Source organism: Dendropsophus ebraccatus, chromosome 3 (assembly GCF_027789765.1).
Source record: "Dendropsophus ebraccatus isolate aDenEbr1 chromosome 3, aDenEbr1.pat, whole genome shotgun sequence".
Classification (NCBI taxonomy): domain Eukaryota; kingdom Metazoa; phylum Chordata; class Amphibia; order Anura; family Hylidae; genus Dendropsophus; species Dendropsophus ebraccatus.
Window position 1 is genome coordinate 121,911,714 of NC_091456.1, and position 19,832 is coordinate 121,931,545.

The following is a 19,832-nucleotide window of genomic DNA, read 5'->3' on the forward strand; positions in this document are numbered from 1 at the left end:
ACACAATGTTGAAATTGAGTGGATGGCCGCCATATAACAGTAAATAACTTCCATTATTTCAATACAACAGCCGTTGTTTTAAAATAACAGCACATATTTGCCATTAAATGACTGCCATCCACTCAATTACAACATTATGTGAACAGAGCCTTTGTGTTTTCAATCCACTCCTTGTTTTGGTTGCTATACAGTCTCAAATATACGTAGTGTGAACATAGCCTTAGAGCGCATCTACCTTATCAGGTATTCCCTTGAATGCGCCATACAGGGCCGTTTCTAGGGGCGGGCGGGCCAGGCGACCGCACGGGGCGCCGACAGCTTGGGGGCGCTGGTGGCACCCCCAGGACATCACTTATCGGCACGCACCGTCGGCCGTCAGTCCGCCCGCCCCATCACCTGGCCTGACCTCCCCTCCCCATCAGCTGCCCCGAATGCCCGACCGCCCGCCGGACCGAAGCTCCGCCTCTCTCGGACCGAGCTCTGCTCGGCCGAGCCGGGCGCTCATCACCTGGCCGGCGACTGCTGCTCCCTCACACATCATCTTCCTCAAGTAGGCGCAGTGACGTCATATTACTGCGCCTGGAGGAAGAGGATGTGTGTGGGGGCTGCAGCGGCCTGCCTGCTCCTCGCAGGCTGGAGGAGGAGAGGAGACAGGGACACGATCTATGTATTAAGGTGAGTATAAGGTTGTTGTTTTTTTTGTGTGTGTGTGTGTTTGGTAATTGGGGGGGCGGGGGGGGTTAGAGCACAGGGGGAGATTATTACTATTATTACTATGGGGCAGACCACGGGGGGGGTATTAATATGAGGACAGCATGGGGGGGATTTTTACTATGGGGAGCAGAGCAGGGAGGGGATTATTACTGGGGGGGAGCAGACACAGGGGGGATTATTACCGGGGGGGGGGGCAGGCACAGGGGGGATTATTACTGTGTGTAGAGCGCACAGCGGGGATTATTACTGGGGGGAGAGCACATGGGGGATTATTACTGGGGGGAGAGCACAGGGTGGATTATTACTGTGGGAACAGAGCACAGGGGGGATTATTACTGTGGGAACAGAGCACGGGGGGATTATTACTGGGGGGGGCGAGCACAGGGGGGATTATTACTGTGGGGACAGAGCACAGGGGGGTTTATTACTGGGGGGGCAAGCACAGGGGGGATTATTACTGTGGGGACAGAGCACAGGGGGGATTATTACTGTGGGGACAGAGCACAGGGGGGATTATTACTGTGGGGACAGAGCACAGCGGGGATTATTACTGTGGAAACAGAGCACAGGGGGGATTATTACTGTGGGGACAGAGCACAGGGGGGATTATTACTGTGGGGACAGAGCACAGGGGGGATTATTACTGTGGGGACAGAGCACAAGGGGGATTATTACTGTGGGGACAGAGCACAGGGGGGATTATTACTGTGGGGACAGAGCACAGGGTGGATTATTACTGAGGGGGCGAGCAGAGGGGGGATTATTACTGTGGGGACAGAGCACAGGGGGGTTTATTACTGTGGAGACAGCACAGGGGGGATTATTACTATATGGAGGCAAAGCAGGTAGCAGGGGATGCTACATACAGGGGGCAACCCACATAGCTACTGACTTTACTGCACATGACACAAAAAAGTAAAGTAAAGTTGTAAAAGTGCGGAGCCTAAAATGTTTGTCTGGCAGGTTCAGAAGAGACGAATTGTAGCTGCAAGAAATCATCATTGTGGTCTGGGCTGGATGGAGAGGGAAAGGAAAGTGACACCTCAGAAGAAGACGTCACCTGTGAGTCACTGAATGACTTTTTTTTGCCCCAAATTGAAAAGGATTGAATAACACTGCTCTATGCCATAATACACACACTGTTTCTTCCTAGTAACAAACCCCCCCAACATCACTTTGGGGGGGGGGGGGGCGCTTTTAGCAAGATTCGCCCTGTAGCTCAAATTACCTAGAAACGGCCCTGGCGCCATACAACAATTTGTGTTCAGTGTTGTCCTATCTTCATGCGCACCTTGCTTTGCACACATACGTCAGTTTGAACCAATCTCTACTAACTCTACGAACCAATGAGTGCCCGCGTTATACAAAGTATCTGAATGATACATTGTTACAAAGTAACACATTGGTTGACTACATTTCCACAAGTCAAAAACTGAGATTATTTAACCAGCATTACCGAAGCCAGTGCCCGTGGACCTTTTGACAAAGGCACTTTGTGTGCCCAAACATGTCGAGGGGGCCTTTCTTTTAGATTTTAGATTAATCGGGATGGTAGAATGTGATTTGTATTAGCTCCAACTACAGTGGAGCCGGCAGGCATATAAGTTTACCCTGGCTTATGGTTGACCACATATGTAGCTGAATGCCACCCCTACAGTCCATGTCCCTGAGACCAACAGGCACTGCAGTGCTCTAGTTCAGTGATTTTCAACCAGTGTGCCGTGACACATGGTCGGGTGTGCCGCGGGGAAAGTTCCCCAAACTATGGTGCCCCTGTGAAACAGGAGAAAACAATGGGGGAGAGAAACCTGGGGATGGGGGAGAAACAGGGGAGAGAAGCAGGGGGGAGAGAAGTTTGGTGGAGAGAAGCACAGGAGAGAAGCAGGGGGAGAAGTATGGTGGAGAGAAGCACAGGAGAGAAGTAGGGGGGAGAAGTATGGTGGAGAGAAGCACAGGGGAGAGAAGCATGGGGGAGAGAAGCACAGGAGAGAAGCAGGGGGGGGGAAGTATGGTGGAGAGGAGCACAGGGGGGAGAAGAAAACAGGCCTAGGTTTCACACTTAGTTAGTATAAATACATTTAGAATCTATATTATTAACTATATGTATAATATGTACTGTTTTAGTGTCATTTTGTGCCATTTTGATTGGTGGTGTGCCCCGGGATTTTTTAAGTATAAAAAGTGTGCCGCGGCTCAAAAATGGTTGAAAATCACTGCTCTAGTTGATGTTCATTTTGTACAGGAGACCAGAGCTCTATTGGGGATTAGGCATTAGTATTGATACTTTAACCCCTTAACGACATCGGGCGTACACTTACGCCCCCGTTGCCTGGGCTTTAACGCAACAGGGCGTAAATGTACGCCTGCGGTTTCCCCGATCGCTGTGTGTTCACACACAGCGATCGGGGAAGATGGCCTGCTATAAATCATAGCAGGCCATCTTAGCTTTTCGGCACGGGGCGTGGTTAACACCCCCCGTGCTGACGATCGCTGCTATCGGCTGATCAATTCAGATCAGCCAATAACGGCGATCATTACCTTTCCGGGTCATCAGTGAAAAGTAATGGTGGTCACGGTGCCACCGGCCCGATCGCCGTCAACGGCGATCGGGCCGGTGCCACGGCGATCAAAGTCCCCAAATGTAATAAATACCTGCTCTGCTACCTAGCTGAGGGGTCCAGAGCAGGTATTTGTACATTACTCACCTGTCCCGGGGCCCTGATCGGTGTCTTCCGGGTTCAGGGCGTCCTCTTCTTCTCGTCGGGTCTTCAGCTTCTTCCGTGCGGTCCCGTTCGGCTTTTTTCGGCTCCAGCGTCGTCTTTTTCCGGATTTTGCGCTCTGCTGCCCTCTAGCGGCTGATATGTGTAATACACTTATCAGCAGCTATAGGGATGTTCAGAATGTAGTAAAAGTTTTTTTTGTTTTTTTTTTTCCAATTTTTTTTTTTCTAATTTCCTCACCCTATCGCCACTGAGTGTTGATCAGCATCGCACGAAAGTGCACTGCTAATCAGCAACTCCTCCTTTTTGGCATAGGGTGTTTTTTTTTCTATATCCTACTGCCACGGTCTGCTGATAAGTGCCGCACATAAGTGCGGCATTTATCGGCAACACCATTTTTGGCGTAGGTTTTTTTTTATACTTGCTGTAAAAAAAAAAACACGTAAAAAACACTACATTACACCACACTACACTACATTGAATAAAGTTTGACACTACACGACTACATACCCCATATACCAATCCCCATATAAAAGTGGCCCCCTGGCGTGTTTTCGGTATCAGACGCATACGCTATTATTGCCTCGGACACCGAAACAGCCAGTACGGATGAATGGGGGGATCCTTTTTTCCCCCCATTCATCCTCATCCTCATTATCCAGTGATGTGTCTGGGGGTAGCGTAGCGTACGCTCCCCCACAGACACGTCTTTTCCACCAGTACAGTCCCAATAAGAGATCACGGTATGGCGTGAAATTCTTCAAACTCTGTGAGCGTACCTCAGGGTACACTTACAGATTTAGGGTACGTGTACACTGCGGAATGGCGAAGGATAACCCTTTGTGCATTCCGCAGCTGGCACCCGCCGGCGGACTGATGCGGGCGCGTGTCTCCACCCGTGTCATAGACCATTCTATGCACGGGCGGATTCCATCGTCCATCCAAAGAATGAATACGTTGGACGGAGAGCGGAATCCGCCCGTGCATATAATGGAGTCTATGACACATGTAGAGACACGCGCCTGCATCAGTCTGCCGGTGGGTGCCAGCTGCGGAATGCGTGAAGGGTTATCTGTCGCGATTCCGCAGTGTGCACATACCCTTAGAGTGTATGTAGGAAGGTACACCCGAATCCAGCCCCCAGATGCCCCCCCCCATCCTCGGAGTTAGTGGGAAGATCGTTTGGGAACTGATCTTCCCACTGCTGCATAAAGGTTACCACCTGTACGGGGATAATTTTTAAACCAGCACCCCCTCTTCTGGTCCATCGCTGCCCGAGCTACTGTAGCTTGCGGCACGATCAAAAAATATCAGAAGCAGTAATAGAGCCCTAATATTTAGCAGCCATGGAGCAGACCCAGTGCTTCTGGATATGAAGGACACCGTATCGCCCCCGGGCAACATTTTCCAGGTGTCGTCCCCCACACTGGAGAAGGGGAGACCCCAGAAGAAGTGCAGAGTGTGGTGTAACAGGGGGATCAGGAAGGACACCATTTTACAGTGTGACACCTGTCCTGATCACCCCGGCCTCTGCATACTGGATCGCTTCAAGGCGTACCACACGTAATTGGAGTTCTACATTTTCTAAATTCTGTCCCTTATTCCTATTCCAGGGGTCACGTTGATCCAGGGATTATTCTGATTGCGATTATGGAGTCGGGAAGGAATTTTTCCCCTGTGATGAGGCTACTGTCGTCTGCCTCACGAGGGTTTTTTCCTTCCTCTGGATCAACACAGGTTGAATTTGATAGACACCTGTCATTTTCAACCTTATAAACTAATAATTGGCGTAATACCCTCAAATAAATTAGAATTGTCCCTTTTCCCCAGCTAAATAGGTATGGCCGCCATTCCCATTAGCAGGCATGTCCAAACTTTTTTCGAAGAGTGCCAAATTTGATGAAGTGAACATGTGCGAGGGCCGACCATTTTACATGCTACATGCTATATGCTTTATAACACAGGCAGATAATAGCAAGCTGGATACCTGGGGGGCCGTAAAAGTTCGGAACGCGGGCCGCAAATGGCCCTCCGGCCGGACTTTGGACATGCCTGCATTAGAGGATGCCATGATGCAATTACAAAGCCTCTGTGCGGCCAGGACAGTAGAAACCCCCCACAAGTGACCCCATTCTGGAAACTACACCCCATAAGGAATCTAACAAGGGGGCATTGGCGATATGGCCCGCTGGTGACGGCCACATTTGGGACGTGAAAATGAAAAAAATTGTATTTTTTATTTTCACACCACATGTTCTACATAAGTGCCCGTCACCAGTGGGGTCCATATACTCACTGCACCCCTTGTTAGATTCCTTATTGGGTGTAGTTTCCATAATGGGGTCACTTGTGGGGGGTTTCTACTGTCCTGGCCGCACAGGAGCTTTGTAATTGTGACATGGCCTCCATCCTCCATTCCAGCCTCTAAATGGCGCTCTGTCCCTTTGGTGGCTTGCCCTGTGCCCATATGGCACATTATGTCCACATGTGGGGTATTTTCGTACTCAGGGGCAATTACCCTACACGTTTTGCATTTATTTTTCTTTTTTAACCCCTTGTGGAAATGGAAAAAATCAAGGCTAGACCAACATTTAGTTAATTTTTTTAAAATTTTTACTCCAAATCATTGATCTTGTCATGATTTTTTCATTTTCACAAGGGGCTAAAAGATAAAAAAAAACACAAAATGTGTAGAGCAATTTCCCCTGAGTACGGAAATACCCCACATGTGGACATAAAGCGCCATGCGGGTGCAGGGTAAGCCTCCAAAGGGAAGGAGCGCCATTTGGATTTTGGAGGTTGGATTTGGCTAGAATGGATGATGAACGCCATGTCGCATTTACAGAGCCCTCATGCTGCCAAAACACTGTAAACCCCCCACAAGTGACCCCATTCTGGAAACTACACCCCTCAAGGAATCTAACAAGGGGTGCAATGAGGATATGGACCCCTTGATGACGGGCACATTGTGCCATGAAAGTGAAAAATTAAAAATTTTCACTTTCACGTCACATTATTCCACATTTGTGCCCATCACCAGTGGGGTCCATATGCTCACTGCCCCCCTTGTTAGATTCCTTGAGGGGTGTAGTTTCCAGAATGGGGTCACTTGTGGGGGGTTTCCAGTGTTTTGGCAGCACGAGGGCTCTGTAAATGCGACATGGCCCTTGAAATCCATTCCAGTGAAATCCAAAAGCCAATTGGCGCTCCTTCCCTTTGGAGGCTCGTGCTGCGCCCGCTTGGCACTTAATGTCCACATGTGGGGTATTTCTGTACTCGGGAGAAACTGCGCTACACGTTTTGTGTTTTTTTTTCTTCTTCTTTTATCCCTTTGTGAAAATGAAAAATTGAAGGCTAGAACGTTTTAGTGTAAAAAATAAATTTTTCTTTTTTCACGCCATATTGTTCGGAAAATCTGTGAAGCACCTGTGGGGTCCAGATGCTCACCGCTCACCTTGTTACATTCCTTGAGGGGTGTAGTTTTCTAAATGGTGTCCCTTTTAGGGGTGTTTTTTATGTTTTGGCACCCCAGAGCCTCTGCCAACCTGAAGTGGTACAGTCAAAAATGACCAAGTATAACAGAGGCGTTGAAATTCACTAGGTGATCCTTTGTATCTGAGGCTTGTGGTTGTGTCAAATAGCGCAATAGGGCCACATATGGGGTACTTCTATAAACTGCAGAAACGGGGCAATAATTATTGGGGTGCATTTCTCTGGTAATAGGTTTATAATTATGAAAAATATTGGATTACAATAAAATCTCTGCACAGAAAATTAAAATTTTCAAATTTCTTACACACTTAGCTTTTATTTCTGTGACTCTCCTAAAGGGTTAAAACACTTTCTGGGTGTGCTTTTGCAGAGTTTGGGGGGTGCAGTTTCTGAAATGGGGTGCTTTGTGGGGATTTCTAACATACAGTCCCCTCAAATACACTTTCAACCTGAACAGGTCCCTAAAAATATCTGATTTTGAAATTTTACTGAAAATTTTGAAATTTGCTGCCTATGTTTTAAGCTTTCTATTGTCTAAAAAAAAATGAAAGATAGTTTAATAAATGCCGCCAACATAAAGTAGACATGTTGTTAAGGCTATTTAATATATAATTTATGTGGCTGAAACTTTTTTGCTTGTTTCAAAGTTGGAAAAATGCCTTTTTTCAAAATTTTTCACGTTATTTTGGTTTTTTTCATAAAGATTTGTTATAAGTATCGACTCCAATTTACCAGAAATGTAAAGTACAATATGTCAAGAGAAAACAATCTCAGAATCAGCCAGATAGGTAAAAGCATCCCGAAGTTATTAATGAATAAAGTGACACTGGTCAAATTCATAAAATTTGTCTCTGTCCTCAAGGCCATTTCAGGCTCTGTCCTTAAGGGGTTAAAGGACAACTCCGGGCAAAATGTATTTTTTAATATGTTATCACATAAGGAAAGTTAGGCAGATTTCTAATATACACTTATTTTAGGAAATGCACATAAAGCGCTATTTCCCTCAATTTAGTAGATCAGGCAGACTTCAATTTTTCTAAAAACCAGTGACACCACGAACCAGAGCAGGGCTGGGTGTAATTCCTATGAAGCGTCCAGCAGGGGCGCAGTGTATGAAGAAATTACATATCACAAGTGCCAGCAGCCCCATCCACGGCACATAGGTGGCACTTGTGGTGCAGCTGCCCCTGTGCCAGCAGCCCCCATGTGAAGACCCCAACCTCCTAAAGACCCCCAAAACTACCCCTATCAGAATTGCCATCAGCCCCGTCGCGCTTAGGACGAGGCTGGTGGCACTTGTATTGCGTCTGCCCCCTGTCTTCCCCCCCCCCCCCCCCGCACTCTCCGACACAGTAGACCTCAGGCCAGCCGCGCCCCCCCCTAAAACCCCCAAACTTCCCTCCTCAGGAGTGCCAGCAGCCCCGTCCACGGCGCATAGGATGGGGCTGCTGACACTTGTAGTGCGGCTGACATCCGCCCCCACGCGCGCGACAGCAGACCTCAGACCACCGACACTCCCCCCCCACCCAAGTACCCCATAGCTTACCCCCAAACATCCTCTTCCTCAAGGTGCCCCCGGATATGCACAGAAGGGAGATACACATCCTCCTGTGCTGCGGCGTGTCCCCGCTCTGTCTCTTCTTCCGCTGCTGCTGTACGGGAGAAGAGACGGAGCGGGGAGACGCTGCAGCATAGGAGAATATGCATCTCCTCTGTGTGCGGTTCAGGGGGCACCTGGGGGAAGGGGGTGTGCTGGGGTAAGTTATGGGGTCCTTGGGGGATCACTGGTCTGAGGTCTGCTTGTCCAGCGGGCAAGAGAGGGGCAGCCGCACTACAAGAGCCAGCAGCCCCCCCTCCCCCCGCTGGTCAAGTTCCAAAAGTCATAGCTCTAATCCAGCCATGTCTCACTTATCCCTACTATATCATATTCCTCTTCCACCATTATCAGTTCTAATTCCTCAGCTTTATTAGTGAGGCTTCTAGCATTTGTATACACACCACTAATATGTTTGTCCATATTTCCTTTCCTGTTATCACTAGGGACAGTTCTATCCCCTCCCACTGCTCCATCCCCGGTTCCATAATCTAGCCCCAGCTCTCTGTCTTCACCTTCTAGGTTGTAGTTGCCCCCCTCCGCCCCCCCCCCCCCCCCAGTTGGTAGTTTAACCACTCCTCCAACCTCTTAGCCATCTTCTCCCCTAGCACAGCTGCACCCTCCCCATTGAGATGAGAAGTTGACCCAGTTCTCCATGAGCCCAGACCCCTCTACCCTACACCAGCTTTTAAGCCACTTATTTACCTCCCTAATCTCCCACGGTCTCTCTGGTGTGGCACATGGTACAGGTAATATTTCAGAAAATATTCTAAGTCCCTGAAATCATTTTTAAGGACCCTCCACCTGCCTCCAACTTTCTCATTGGTGCCAATGTGCACCGTGACAGCTGGGTCTTCGCCAGCCCCACCCAGTAATCAGTCAGCCTGCTCCGCAATGTGACGAACTTCAGAGCCAGGTAGGCAACACACGGTTCGATGATCCCGGTCTTCGTGACAGATTGCCCTAATGATTAAGTTCCCCACTACCAGCACCTATCTGGCCTGCCCTGCACTCCTATTCCCCCCCCCCCCCCCTTTACTGTAGAAGAGTCCTGCTGCAATGCCATCCCTGAAGGAACATCCCTCTCATTCGCCAACTTGGCAAACTTGTTAGGGTGTGCCAAATCAGGACTAGCCTCCCTTGCACTTTTCTCTCTACCCCGTCTTCTAGCTGTCACCCCTACAGCACCTGTGCAGGTTAAGCATGCAGGACTCTGAGCCACAACTCCTCTTTGACTCTTTTTTACTATAAGAAAATAAAGATTGTGCTAAATCTCCTCCATGGACAGATATACAAAAGGTACTACTATGTCTACTGGGGCACTGTCATCTGTATCACACTGTCAGCACCTTGGGTTGAGTTCAAGTGCTGACATATTCCCTTTAAATGTCTTCACAGTCTGCTTTCATACATTTACAATGCCATATAGAAACATACTGTATGTTAGGCCTTACTTTTTACTTACACCACCAAAGACAATGTTAAATAAATCATTGTGCATGAATTTTCTCTTACCTCGCTAAACAGTTTTCTTCTGCTGCACACTGGAGACTGTACAAAGGAACCCTCTGGATATATGTGGCAGTTTGGATGAAAAGAGCATCAGGAATCAGATCAGGAAGTCCTATAAATGCAGAAATAGATTTGAAGCAAAAGACACAGTAATTATTTAAAACATGGCTTTTAGTAGAAGTAATGTAATTGATACATTATTACATTATTCTTCAACAGCATTGTTTAGTTATCTTTCATTTACCTGTGCATTTTTAAAAATTCTTTTAAACCCTAAACCCACCTAAATTAAATAATTCAATGCAGGATTTTAAGTCAGAACGGTGTCTACAATCAACAGGGAAAAGATATAACTAGAAAAAAAAGTGTAAAAACTGGACCAAAACAGTGGTAATCAGGGCAAACTTAATTAACTACAAAAATAGCACAGCTGGAAACATGCACTCCATCTAAATGTTGCCTTTTTATGACTCATGATGCCTTTTGCCCGCCAAATATTACAATTTTCCTGCCTATAGAAGTTCTTTTCTGACCTGGATTTAGGTGGCCTCTGTGGGGCAAAGATTCTGACACAATACCAGGACCCTGCTACAACAGGGTTCACAAGGTCTAGCAGAAGATTTCAAAACATAATTTGTAAGGCAAAATAGCTGTATAGAACAATTATAGCATAGTGTATTAGTGTTATGTGTAGCTCTGCCTCCATATCACTCCATAAGTAGTGTACTGTTCTGTTTTATGGCATTGCGGTCTATTGGACCTCTGCTTTCCATATACTATTGTATATATTGCAGTGTATTGAACCTCTGTTCCTCATATACAGTACATATAGCTACTGCCTTGCAACACTAATATTCATAATTTTTTTATGCTTCAATAAACAGGTAAATGTCTTATCTTACCATACTGATAGAGTCTTGTTCCGGGTCGCCTACCAATTGGGACCATATTTGACTGTACCAAATTCCTGTTCCTGTAAGGGCTTCTGGGATCATCTCCTGCCATTCTTTGTATAGCTGGTGGAGACCCTAGTGGCCGAATAGGTGCCACTATTTCACTTGAAATGTCATTTGAATTCACAGCGGTTACATCTCTCTGATTGGAAGTTGTTTCTGGAATAGACTCGCTACTAGTGTCATCATTCTTGTAAGTAAGAGTCCTCTGAGCCAAAGTACTTCTCTGGAGAGCGTCATTCACCTGAGGAGTAAGCCTGTGACTAACTGTATTAGGTCTCGCTGGCGTTATGTAATTTCTCTGTAAATTAGTCCACGGAGCATCTTCAAATGTTTGTACTAGACTTCCCTTTGTTACAGCATTTCTTGGTGTAACCATGTTCTCTCTAGCATCAGTCCTTTGTGTAGATAGTCTGTGTTTTGCTTCATTTCTCTGTGTACTTGTTGCTTCTGTGACCCCAACCTGGTAAGTAGAGGGATGCACTTCCCCTTTGACTTTTGTTGTATATACTCGTGTGTCATTATTTTTCTGGACTGCCTCCCTCTGAGTGACTTCATTTCTTTGTGTGGTAGAAACTCTATGTGTTTCCGCAATTGTAGAAGTTCTCACTGTTGCGTCATTCCTTTGAGTGGGAATCTGAGATGTGAATTGATGTTGATAAAAAAACCCTTGTCGTCTACTACTGCTACTACTTAGATTGCCTTGTTGTGACCCCAGATACCTTCTTGGGTTAGCATGATTTCGAATCTCAGAGATGTAGAAAGTACCAACTTTATGGGCAGAGCCTGAACTTTGGAGGCTAAAAACTCTCCCATTAGTCTCCCAGCGAAATCTGCGACGCCAGGAACTTCTTGGTCCATCCTGATGTGCTCCGCGAGAGCAGAGCAGTAGAAGCAATGGAATGAATAAGAAAGGAGGCATAACTTAAAAGTAGAAGCAGCAGATTGCGTTCTTGATATAAACAAAACTTCCTTGAGGCTACACTGGTCATCTAGTAACTTTTTTGATATTGTAGTTGGACTTCCTCTCCGTTGCTGGTTCCTTTCCACTGTACTTGTGAAGGTTATTCTGAATCATAGGATTGCCATTCCTCAAATATATCCAGCTGTAAAGGGCAGTGATTCTTTCTTCTTCCACATCATACTGTCTTGCCATCTGAGAATGTAAAACCCTCTTAACTCACAAGTCCACAACCTCCTCCCTCTACACATAACACCTCCTTCTCTAATGTGCTTATGTGGCTTCCTCCCATGCCTTCTCTGTACACACAACACCTCTACAATAAAATTTTGCACTTACGTTTTAGAGGGTTGCTAACGTAAAACACACAGGAATCCAATTTAAAAAGGTATCGCTTAACATAAACGATAATACATGTCCTGTCACATTGACCAAAGATAATATTATAACACATTATTTAGATGGGTTCTGTCATCTCTTCAGACCTTCATGAGATGTACAAAATGCTATTTTCCAAATGTGGAATGTATTATCGCAGTTTTTATTTGACAAATATATCAAAATCCAATGTAATATTTAATTGCAATTTAACTGAAATGTAATCGAAATGTCCAATGTGCAAATTAGCAAACAATTTTTCAAACCAGTGGTGGGTAAATTCATACCAACTGATTTTTACAAATCATATATTGTACTGTTAGGTAGTGATCAAATTATTATCGAAATTACAGTGGTGTCTTGGATGACGAGCATAATTCGTTCCGGGACCATGCTTGTAATCCAAATCCACTCTTAAACCAAAGCAAATTTTCCCATAAGAAATCATAGAAATGCAGACAATTGGTTCCACACACTAAAAATAATTATTTATTATTCTGAATAAGATGTAAAACAGATGAAACAAACATTTAGAAACAGCAGAATCTGTGATATTATAAGTTACTGTACAGTAATGGAGAAGATGGGAAACACAAGGGCTGACAGAGACTGCAGGGAGCATGAAAGAATGAGCAGGGCAGGTGTGGGCACATACATGCAGCACTCTTTTCGGGGAGAGAGGGGTTACAGCTATGAAGAGATTACCTCAACAGTCCTGTCCTCTGATGCAAGCCCCAGCCTGAAGTGGATCTGCTATGATTTGGAAGGTGAGGGAGACTTCCTGGGTCAGAGTACAGAGCTGTAGACCCCGCTATCCAGACCATGCCCCTCCTCCACTCGCACTCCCACCCAGTGCAGGGAGCTCTTAAACCAAAGCAATGCTCTTAAACCAAATCAAAATTTTGAAAAACTGTGAGCTCTTAAACCAAAACGCTCTTAAACCAAGTTACTCTTAAACCAAGGTACCACTGTATAAGCGTAGGCTTCAAATGTAAAGTCTATCAAACCCATTTGTGGCATGCTGAAAAGTTCTTAAACTGAAAAGTTTTGACCAGTGTTTGACTTTGTTAATCCAGGTCCTTTCTCACACCTCCACAATAAAGGATTTATAGTAACAGCAAGACATTTAATTTTTATCAAAGTTTTATTTATTTTATTTATTAGCATCATAGGTGCTAAGTCTACAGTTTCCTTTTCTATATACCAAGTCTTCTCCCTTTAGAGACATTACTCTCATAGTAGATTGATGGTGTTTAAAATATTGCTCTGTAACCTACTTTAGATTTTTTACCTTTTTTACATCATTGTATTCTCATGGTTAAATTTAAATCATAGTGAGGTTAACATTCAAGAGGGAAGTGACAACTATAAATTATAGAAAGTGTTTTTACTTTTAAAAAGTTACTTTTTCACATGGTTGATAGGATTATTTGATAACTTTGTTCTTTAACCGCTTCAAGATTAAGCCTATTTGGGCCTTAATGACAAGGCTCATTTTTCAAAATCTGACCTGTCTCACTTTATGCGCTTATTGCTCAGTGATGCTTTAACGTATGCTAGCGATTCTGAGATTGTTTTTTCGTCACATATGGCACTTTTTATTAGTGGCAAAATTTCGTCACTACTTTGTGTTTTTTTTGTGAAAAACATCAAAATATCATGAAAAATTTGAAAAATTTGCATTTTATATACTTTGAAATTCTCTGCTTCTAAAAAAAGAAAGTCGTATCACATAAATTAGTAACTAAGTCACATTACCAATATGTCCTCTTTATTCTGGCTTCATTTCATAAACATATTTTACTTTTTTAGGGTGTTACAAGGCTTAGAAGTTTATCAGCAAATTATCACATTTTCATGAAAGTTTCCAAAACTGATTTTTTTTAAGGACCAGTTCTTTTTTTTAAGTTGATTTAGGAGGCTTGTATACTGGAAACCCCCACAAGTGACCCTTTTGGAAACTACACACCTTAAAGAATTAATCTTAGGGTATAATGAGCATTTTAACCCTACAGGGGCTGGAGGAAAGTATTCACCATTAGGCTAGGTTCACACTATGTAACTGTGCGGCTGTATTTTTTATGCGGCTGTAAATGTGCGGATGAAACTACGGCCGTGGGAAAAAATAGACATGCGGCTCAAAACATACGGTCATTTACTTGGAAATCTGGTTCAACTAAAAATAACAAATAAAATCTTAAGAAAGTGATGCAAACACCTCTGGATGCATCTGGGAAAGCAGGGAACACAGTTTACATGAATTGCTATTACCGGGGTTTGCGATCCTCTGCACTAATGCCGATGTCTCTCATGGTTAATCTATTAAAATATTAAAACACATTTTCGTTGTAATAAAGTGCCTTTCGTTGTTCAATAATTAAATTTAAACGAATCCATCATTTTGCAATTAAATATACTGTTAAAATAAATAGATATATAAATAAATGTATATTTATATATATATTTTTTGACAGTATATTTAATTGCACAATGATGGATTCGTTAGAATTAAATTATTGAACAACGAAACTGAATTTATTTCATCGAAAATGTGTTTTATTAATTAAATATTAATTAGTACAGGAAGCTCCATAAGCCGTTAATTCATATTGCCGGCAAAAGAGCATTCTGTACTAATCATCACTTTACTTTAATGAAAACATCAAATGTTTCTTCTAATTATGTTATGACAATAGCATTATTAGAAGAAACATTTAGAATTATATGTGCGCTCAGCTGATTGGCTGATCGGCTGAGCGCACATATAATGAGCCGGTCCGCAGTACAGTGACTTCATTGTGCTGCGAACCAGCGAAGAGACAACATCGGGGTGAGTATACAGCTCTCCCCACCCCCTCCCCAGCACTGCACCTCTCCCAGCAAGGAAGGGGGGGTCAGTTAACCCCTTCCTTGCTGGGATGGGTGCAGTCTGACATCAGTCTGGCCCCCAAGGGGTTAAGGGGGATGCAATACATCCTCCCTTAACCCCTTGGGGGCCAGACTGTAAGCAGCGATCTGTAAAGATGCTGCATACTGTAAGGTGCACAACACCGCTCACAATGATGGGTGTTGTGCTCCTGTTTGTGTGTTTTTTGTGTGTTTCTCCCTTTTTGTTTTTCAGATATCGGTATCCTGGGGATTACGTGGACTACGTCGATGACCAGCGTTTTTTTTATTTTATTTTTTTAATAAAATGGTCAATGAGGGGTGTGGGGGTGTTTTTATTTGAATAAAAAAAAATTTTAACTTGTGTCTTGTCTTTATTTCTTTACTTTATAGACTTAGTAGTGGAAGCCGTCTAATAGACGGAATCCATTACTAAGTTGGGGCCTAGTGTTAGCTGGTATAAAATGGCTAACACTAACCCCCTATTATTACCCCAGTACCCAATGCCACCAGGGGTACTGGGAAGAGCCGGGTGCCAGTGGTCCCGGAGCGTCAAAATTGGCGCTCCTGGACCGGGCGGCAGCAGGCTGGTAAGATTTAGGCTGGGGAGGGCCTAAACCAATGGCTCTTCCCACCCTCGTGTTACCAGGCTGCTGTCGTTTGGTTTTTAACCCGGCTGGTTATAAAAATAGGGGGGACCCTATGCGTTTTTTTTTAATTATTTATTTATTTAAAAAAAAAAAACGCATAGGGTCCCCCTAGCCAATCAGCTGAGCGCACATATAATTCTAAATGTTTCTTCTAATAATGCTATTGTGATAACATAATTAGAAGAAACATTTGATGTTTTCATTAACCCCTTAGTGACCGCCGATACGGCTTTCTACGGCGGTCACTAATGGGCCTTATTCTGCTGCCATCAGCTTTTTACGGCGATGGCAGAGAATAAGGCTGCGGGGCCGGGACGGCCCCCACCCCATCCCCCCGGCTACCGGAGGTAGCTGAGGGGTTGGGGCAGTGTGTGGGGTCCGTCCCGGCCCCCCCCCTTACCGACGATCGCCGCTATTAACGTTATAGCGGCGGCCGTCGGTAAAGGGGATTACCGGTGCCGCCGCCGCCTTTCATCTCCCCCCGCCGTGAATCTACGGCGGGGGGAGATGAAATAAGTGTATATCAGACCCCAGATCAGACCCCCCTAGTGCCCCGATAACTAACCCCCCTCCCCCGGCGGCCATCATTTCCAAGATGGCCGCCGCCATCGCTGTGAACCGACTAACGTCGGTTCACAGCGATTAAAAAGTTAAAATGAATGAAAGCCCCATGCTCTCCGCCACCGGAGGTAGCGGAGAGCATGGGGCAGTCATCGGGGACCCCCCTGTGGGGTCCCGGTACAACCGATCAGCGGTATATACTATATACCGCTGATCGCTTGCACCATGTGCTCCCGGCACTTTTTATCCCCTGTCACCATAAATGATTGGTGACAGGGGATAAAAAGTGATGTCCCCCCACCCCCCAAGTCGCCCCCCACCCCCCCTGTCACCCCCGTCCCCCAGTCACCCCCCCCCTTCCCCATATACTCACCGGATCCACGGAGCTCCTTCCTCCCCGACGTCCTGGCTGGTTATGAAGTGCGCATGCGCTTCACAACCAGCCAAGCTCTGAAAATTTAAAGTGACAGAGACCAATTTGGTCTCTGTCACTGAACTATGATTACTGTGATAGAAAATATCACAGTAATCATAGTAATACAGTGAAAATGAATATGTAAAGTACAAAAAGTGACAAACATACAAAAAAATAAAACACACTTTTTATTATAGTAATAATTGCAGTTTACTCCCAAATTACCCCTAACCCCTCCCCAGATTACCCGTAACCACCGCACGTTGCCCGTAACCACCGCACGTTGCCCGTAACCACCGCACGTTGCCCATAACCACCGCACGTTGCCCGTAACCACCGCACGTTGCCCATAACCACCGCACGTTGCCCGTAACCACCGCACGTTGTCCGTAACCACCGCACGTTGCCCGTAACCACCGCACGTTGCCCGTAACCCCCTCCAGATTGCCCGTAACCACCCCAAATTACATGTACCCACCCCAGATTACCTATAAGCACTTCAGTTTATCAGTAACAATCCCAGATTGTCTGTAACCCTTCCAGGTTGCACATAACCCCCCCAGGTTCCCCGTAATCATGCCAGATTACATGTAACCCCCCCAGATTGCACGTAACCACTGCGCGTTGCCTCTGACCACGCCACGATGCCTCTGACCACGCCACGATGCCTCTGACCACGCCACGATGCCTCTGACCACCGCACGTCGCCTCTGACCACCGCACGTCGCCTCTGACCACCGCACGTCGCCTCTGACCACCGCACGTCGCCTCTGACCACCACACGTCGCCTCTGACCACCACACGTCGCCTCTGACCACCCCAAATTGCCAATGACCCCCTCCAGATTGCGGTGCCCATGTCAGATTACAGGTACCCACCCCAGATTGCCTATAAGAACTTCAGTTTATCCGTAACCACCCCACATTGCCCGTAACCACCCCACGTTGCCCGTAAGCACCCCAGATTGTCAGTAAGCACTGCAGGTTGCGCGTAACCACCCCACGTTGCCCGTATTCACCTCAGATTGTCTGTAAGCACTGCAGGTTGCCCGTAACCAGCCAACGTTGCCTGTAACCACCCCAGATTGTCTGTAAGCATTGCAGGTTGCCCGTAACCACCCCACGTTGCCCGTATCCACCCCAGATTGTCTGTAAGCACTGCAGGTTGCCCGTAACCACCCCACGTTTCCCGTAACCATCCCAGATTGTCTGTAAGCACAGCAGGTTGCCCGTAACCAGCCCACGTTGCCCGTTACCAGCCCACGTTGCCTGTAACCAGCCCACGTTGCCTGTAACCAGCCCACGTTGCCGTAACCACAGCAGGTTGCCCGTGACCACCACACGTTGCCCATAACCACCACACGTTGCCCATAACCACCCAGCGTTGCCTGTAACCACCCCACGTTGCCTGTAACCACAGCAGGTTGCCCGTGACCACCCCATGTTGTCCGTAACCACCCCAGATTACCTGTAACCACCTCAGGTTGCCCGTAACCACCCCTGGTTGCCCGTAACCACCCCACATTACCTGTAATCTAATTTTTTTTATTTTATTTTAGTAACTGCGCTATTCTAATAACCATTACTAGCTGCGGTTTTGCTCCTGTAAATTGGCGCTCCTTCCCTTCTGAGCCCTGATGTGTGCCCGTACAGTGGTTTATGCCCACATATGAGGTACCGTTTTATTCAGGAGAACCTGCGTTACAGATTTTGGGGTACGTTTTCTCTCCTGTTCCTCGTCAAATTGAGAAATTTCAAACTAAACCAACATATTATTGGAAAAATTCGAGTTTTTCATTTTTATTGGCCAATTTTGAATACTTTCCTCTAATACCTGTGGGGTAAAAATGGTCACCACACACCAAGATGAATTCTTTGAGGGGTGCTCTTTCCAAAATGTGGTGACTTTTGGGGGGAATCTATTCTGCTGACACTACAGGGGCTCAGCAAACGCACCTGGCGCTCAGAAACTTCTTCAGAAAAATCTGCACTGAAAATGCTAATTGGCGCTCCTTCCCTTCTGAGCCCGGCTGTGTGCCCATGCAGTGGTTTATGCCCACATATGGGGTACCGTTCTACTCAGGAGAACCTGCTTTACATATATTGGGGTGACATTTCTCTCCTGTTCCTCGTGAAATTGAGAAATTTCAAACTAAAGGAACATATTATTGGAAAAATTCGAGTTTTTCATTTTTACTGTCTACTTTTGAATACTTTCCTCAATACCTGTGGGGTCAAAATGCTCACCACACCCCAAAATAAATTCTATGAGGGGTGCACTTTCCAAAATGGAGTGACTTATTGGGAGATTTTACTCTGCGGACACTACAGGGGCTCTGCAAATGCACCTGGCACTCGGAAACTTCTTCAGCAAAATCTGCATTGAAAAAGCTAATTGGCGCTCCTTCCCTTTTGAGCCCTCCTGTGTGCCCATACAGTGGTTTACGCCAACATATGGGGTACCATTGTACTCAGGAGAACCTGCGTTACAAATTTTGTGGTACTTTTTTCCTCTTTTTCCTCGTGAAATTGAGAAATTTCAAACTAAAAGAACATAATATTGGAAAAATTTGAGTTTTTCATTTTTACTGTCTACTTTTGAATACTTTCCTCTAATACCTGTGGGGTCAAAATGGTCACCACACACCAAGATGAATACTTTGAGGGGTGCACTTTCCAAAATGGAGTGACTTATGGCGAGATTTTACTCCGCTGGCACTACAGGGGCACTGCAAACGCACCTGGCGCTCGGAAACTTCTGCAGCAAAATCTGCATTGAAAAAGCTAATTGGCGCTCCTTCCCTTCTGAGCCCTCCTGTGTGCCCATGCAGTGGTTTATGCCCACATATGGGGTACCATTGTACTCAGGAGAACCTGCGTTACAAATTTGGGGTACTTTTTTCCTCTTGTTCCTCGTGAAATTGAGAAATTTCAAACTAAACGAACATATTATTGGAAGAATTCGAGTTTTTCATTTTTACTGTCTTCTTTTGAATA

General features: G+C 45.7%; 1 protein-coding gene across 1 annotated transcript in view; it reads right to left on the minus strand.

The window, feature by feature from the left end:
• LOC138786540 (protein-lysine 6-oxidase-like) overlaps positions 1 to 11,364 on the minus strand; it is a 64,845-nt gene extending 53,481 nt beyond the window's left edge. Inside the window, exons 1-2 of the mRNA XM_069963522.1 lie at positions 10,935 to 11,364; positions 10,036 to 10,144 (exon numbers count right to left, since the gene is read on the minus strand). Of these exons, the coding sequence (XP_069819623.1) occupies positions 10,036 to 10,144; positions 10,935 to 11,364 (539 nt within the window). The remainder of the gene's footprint in view (positions 1 to 10,035; positions 10,145 to 10,934) is intronic.
• Positions 11,365 to 19,832: the final 8,468 nt, after the last annotated feature.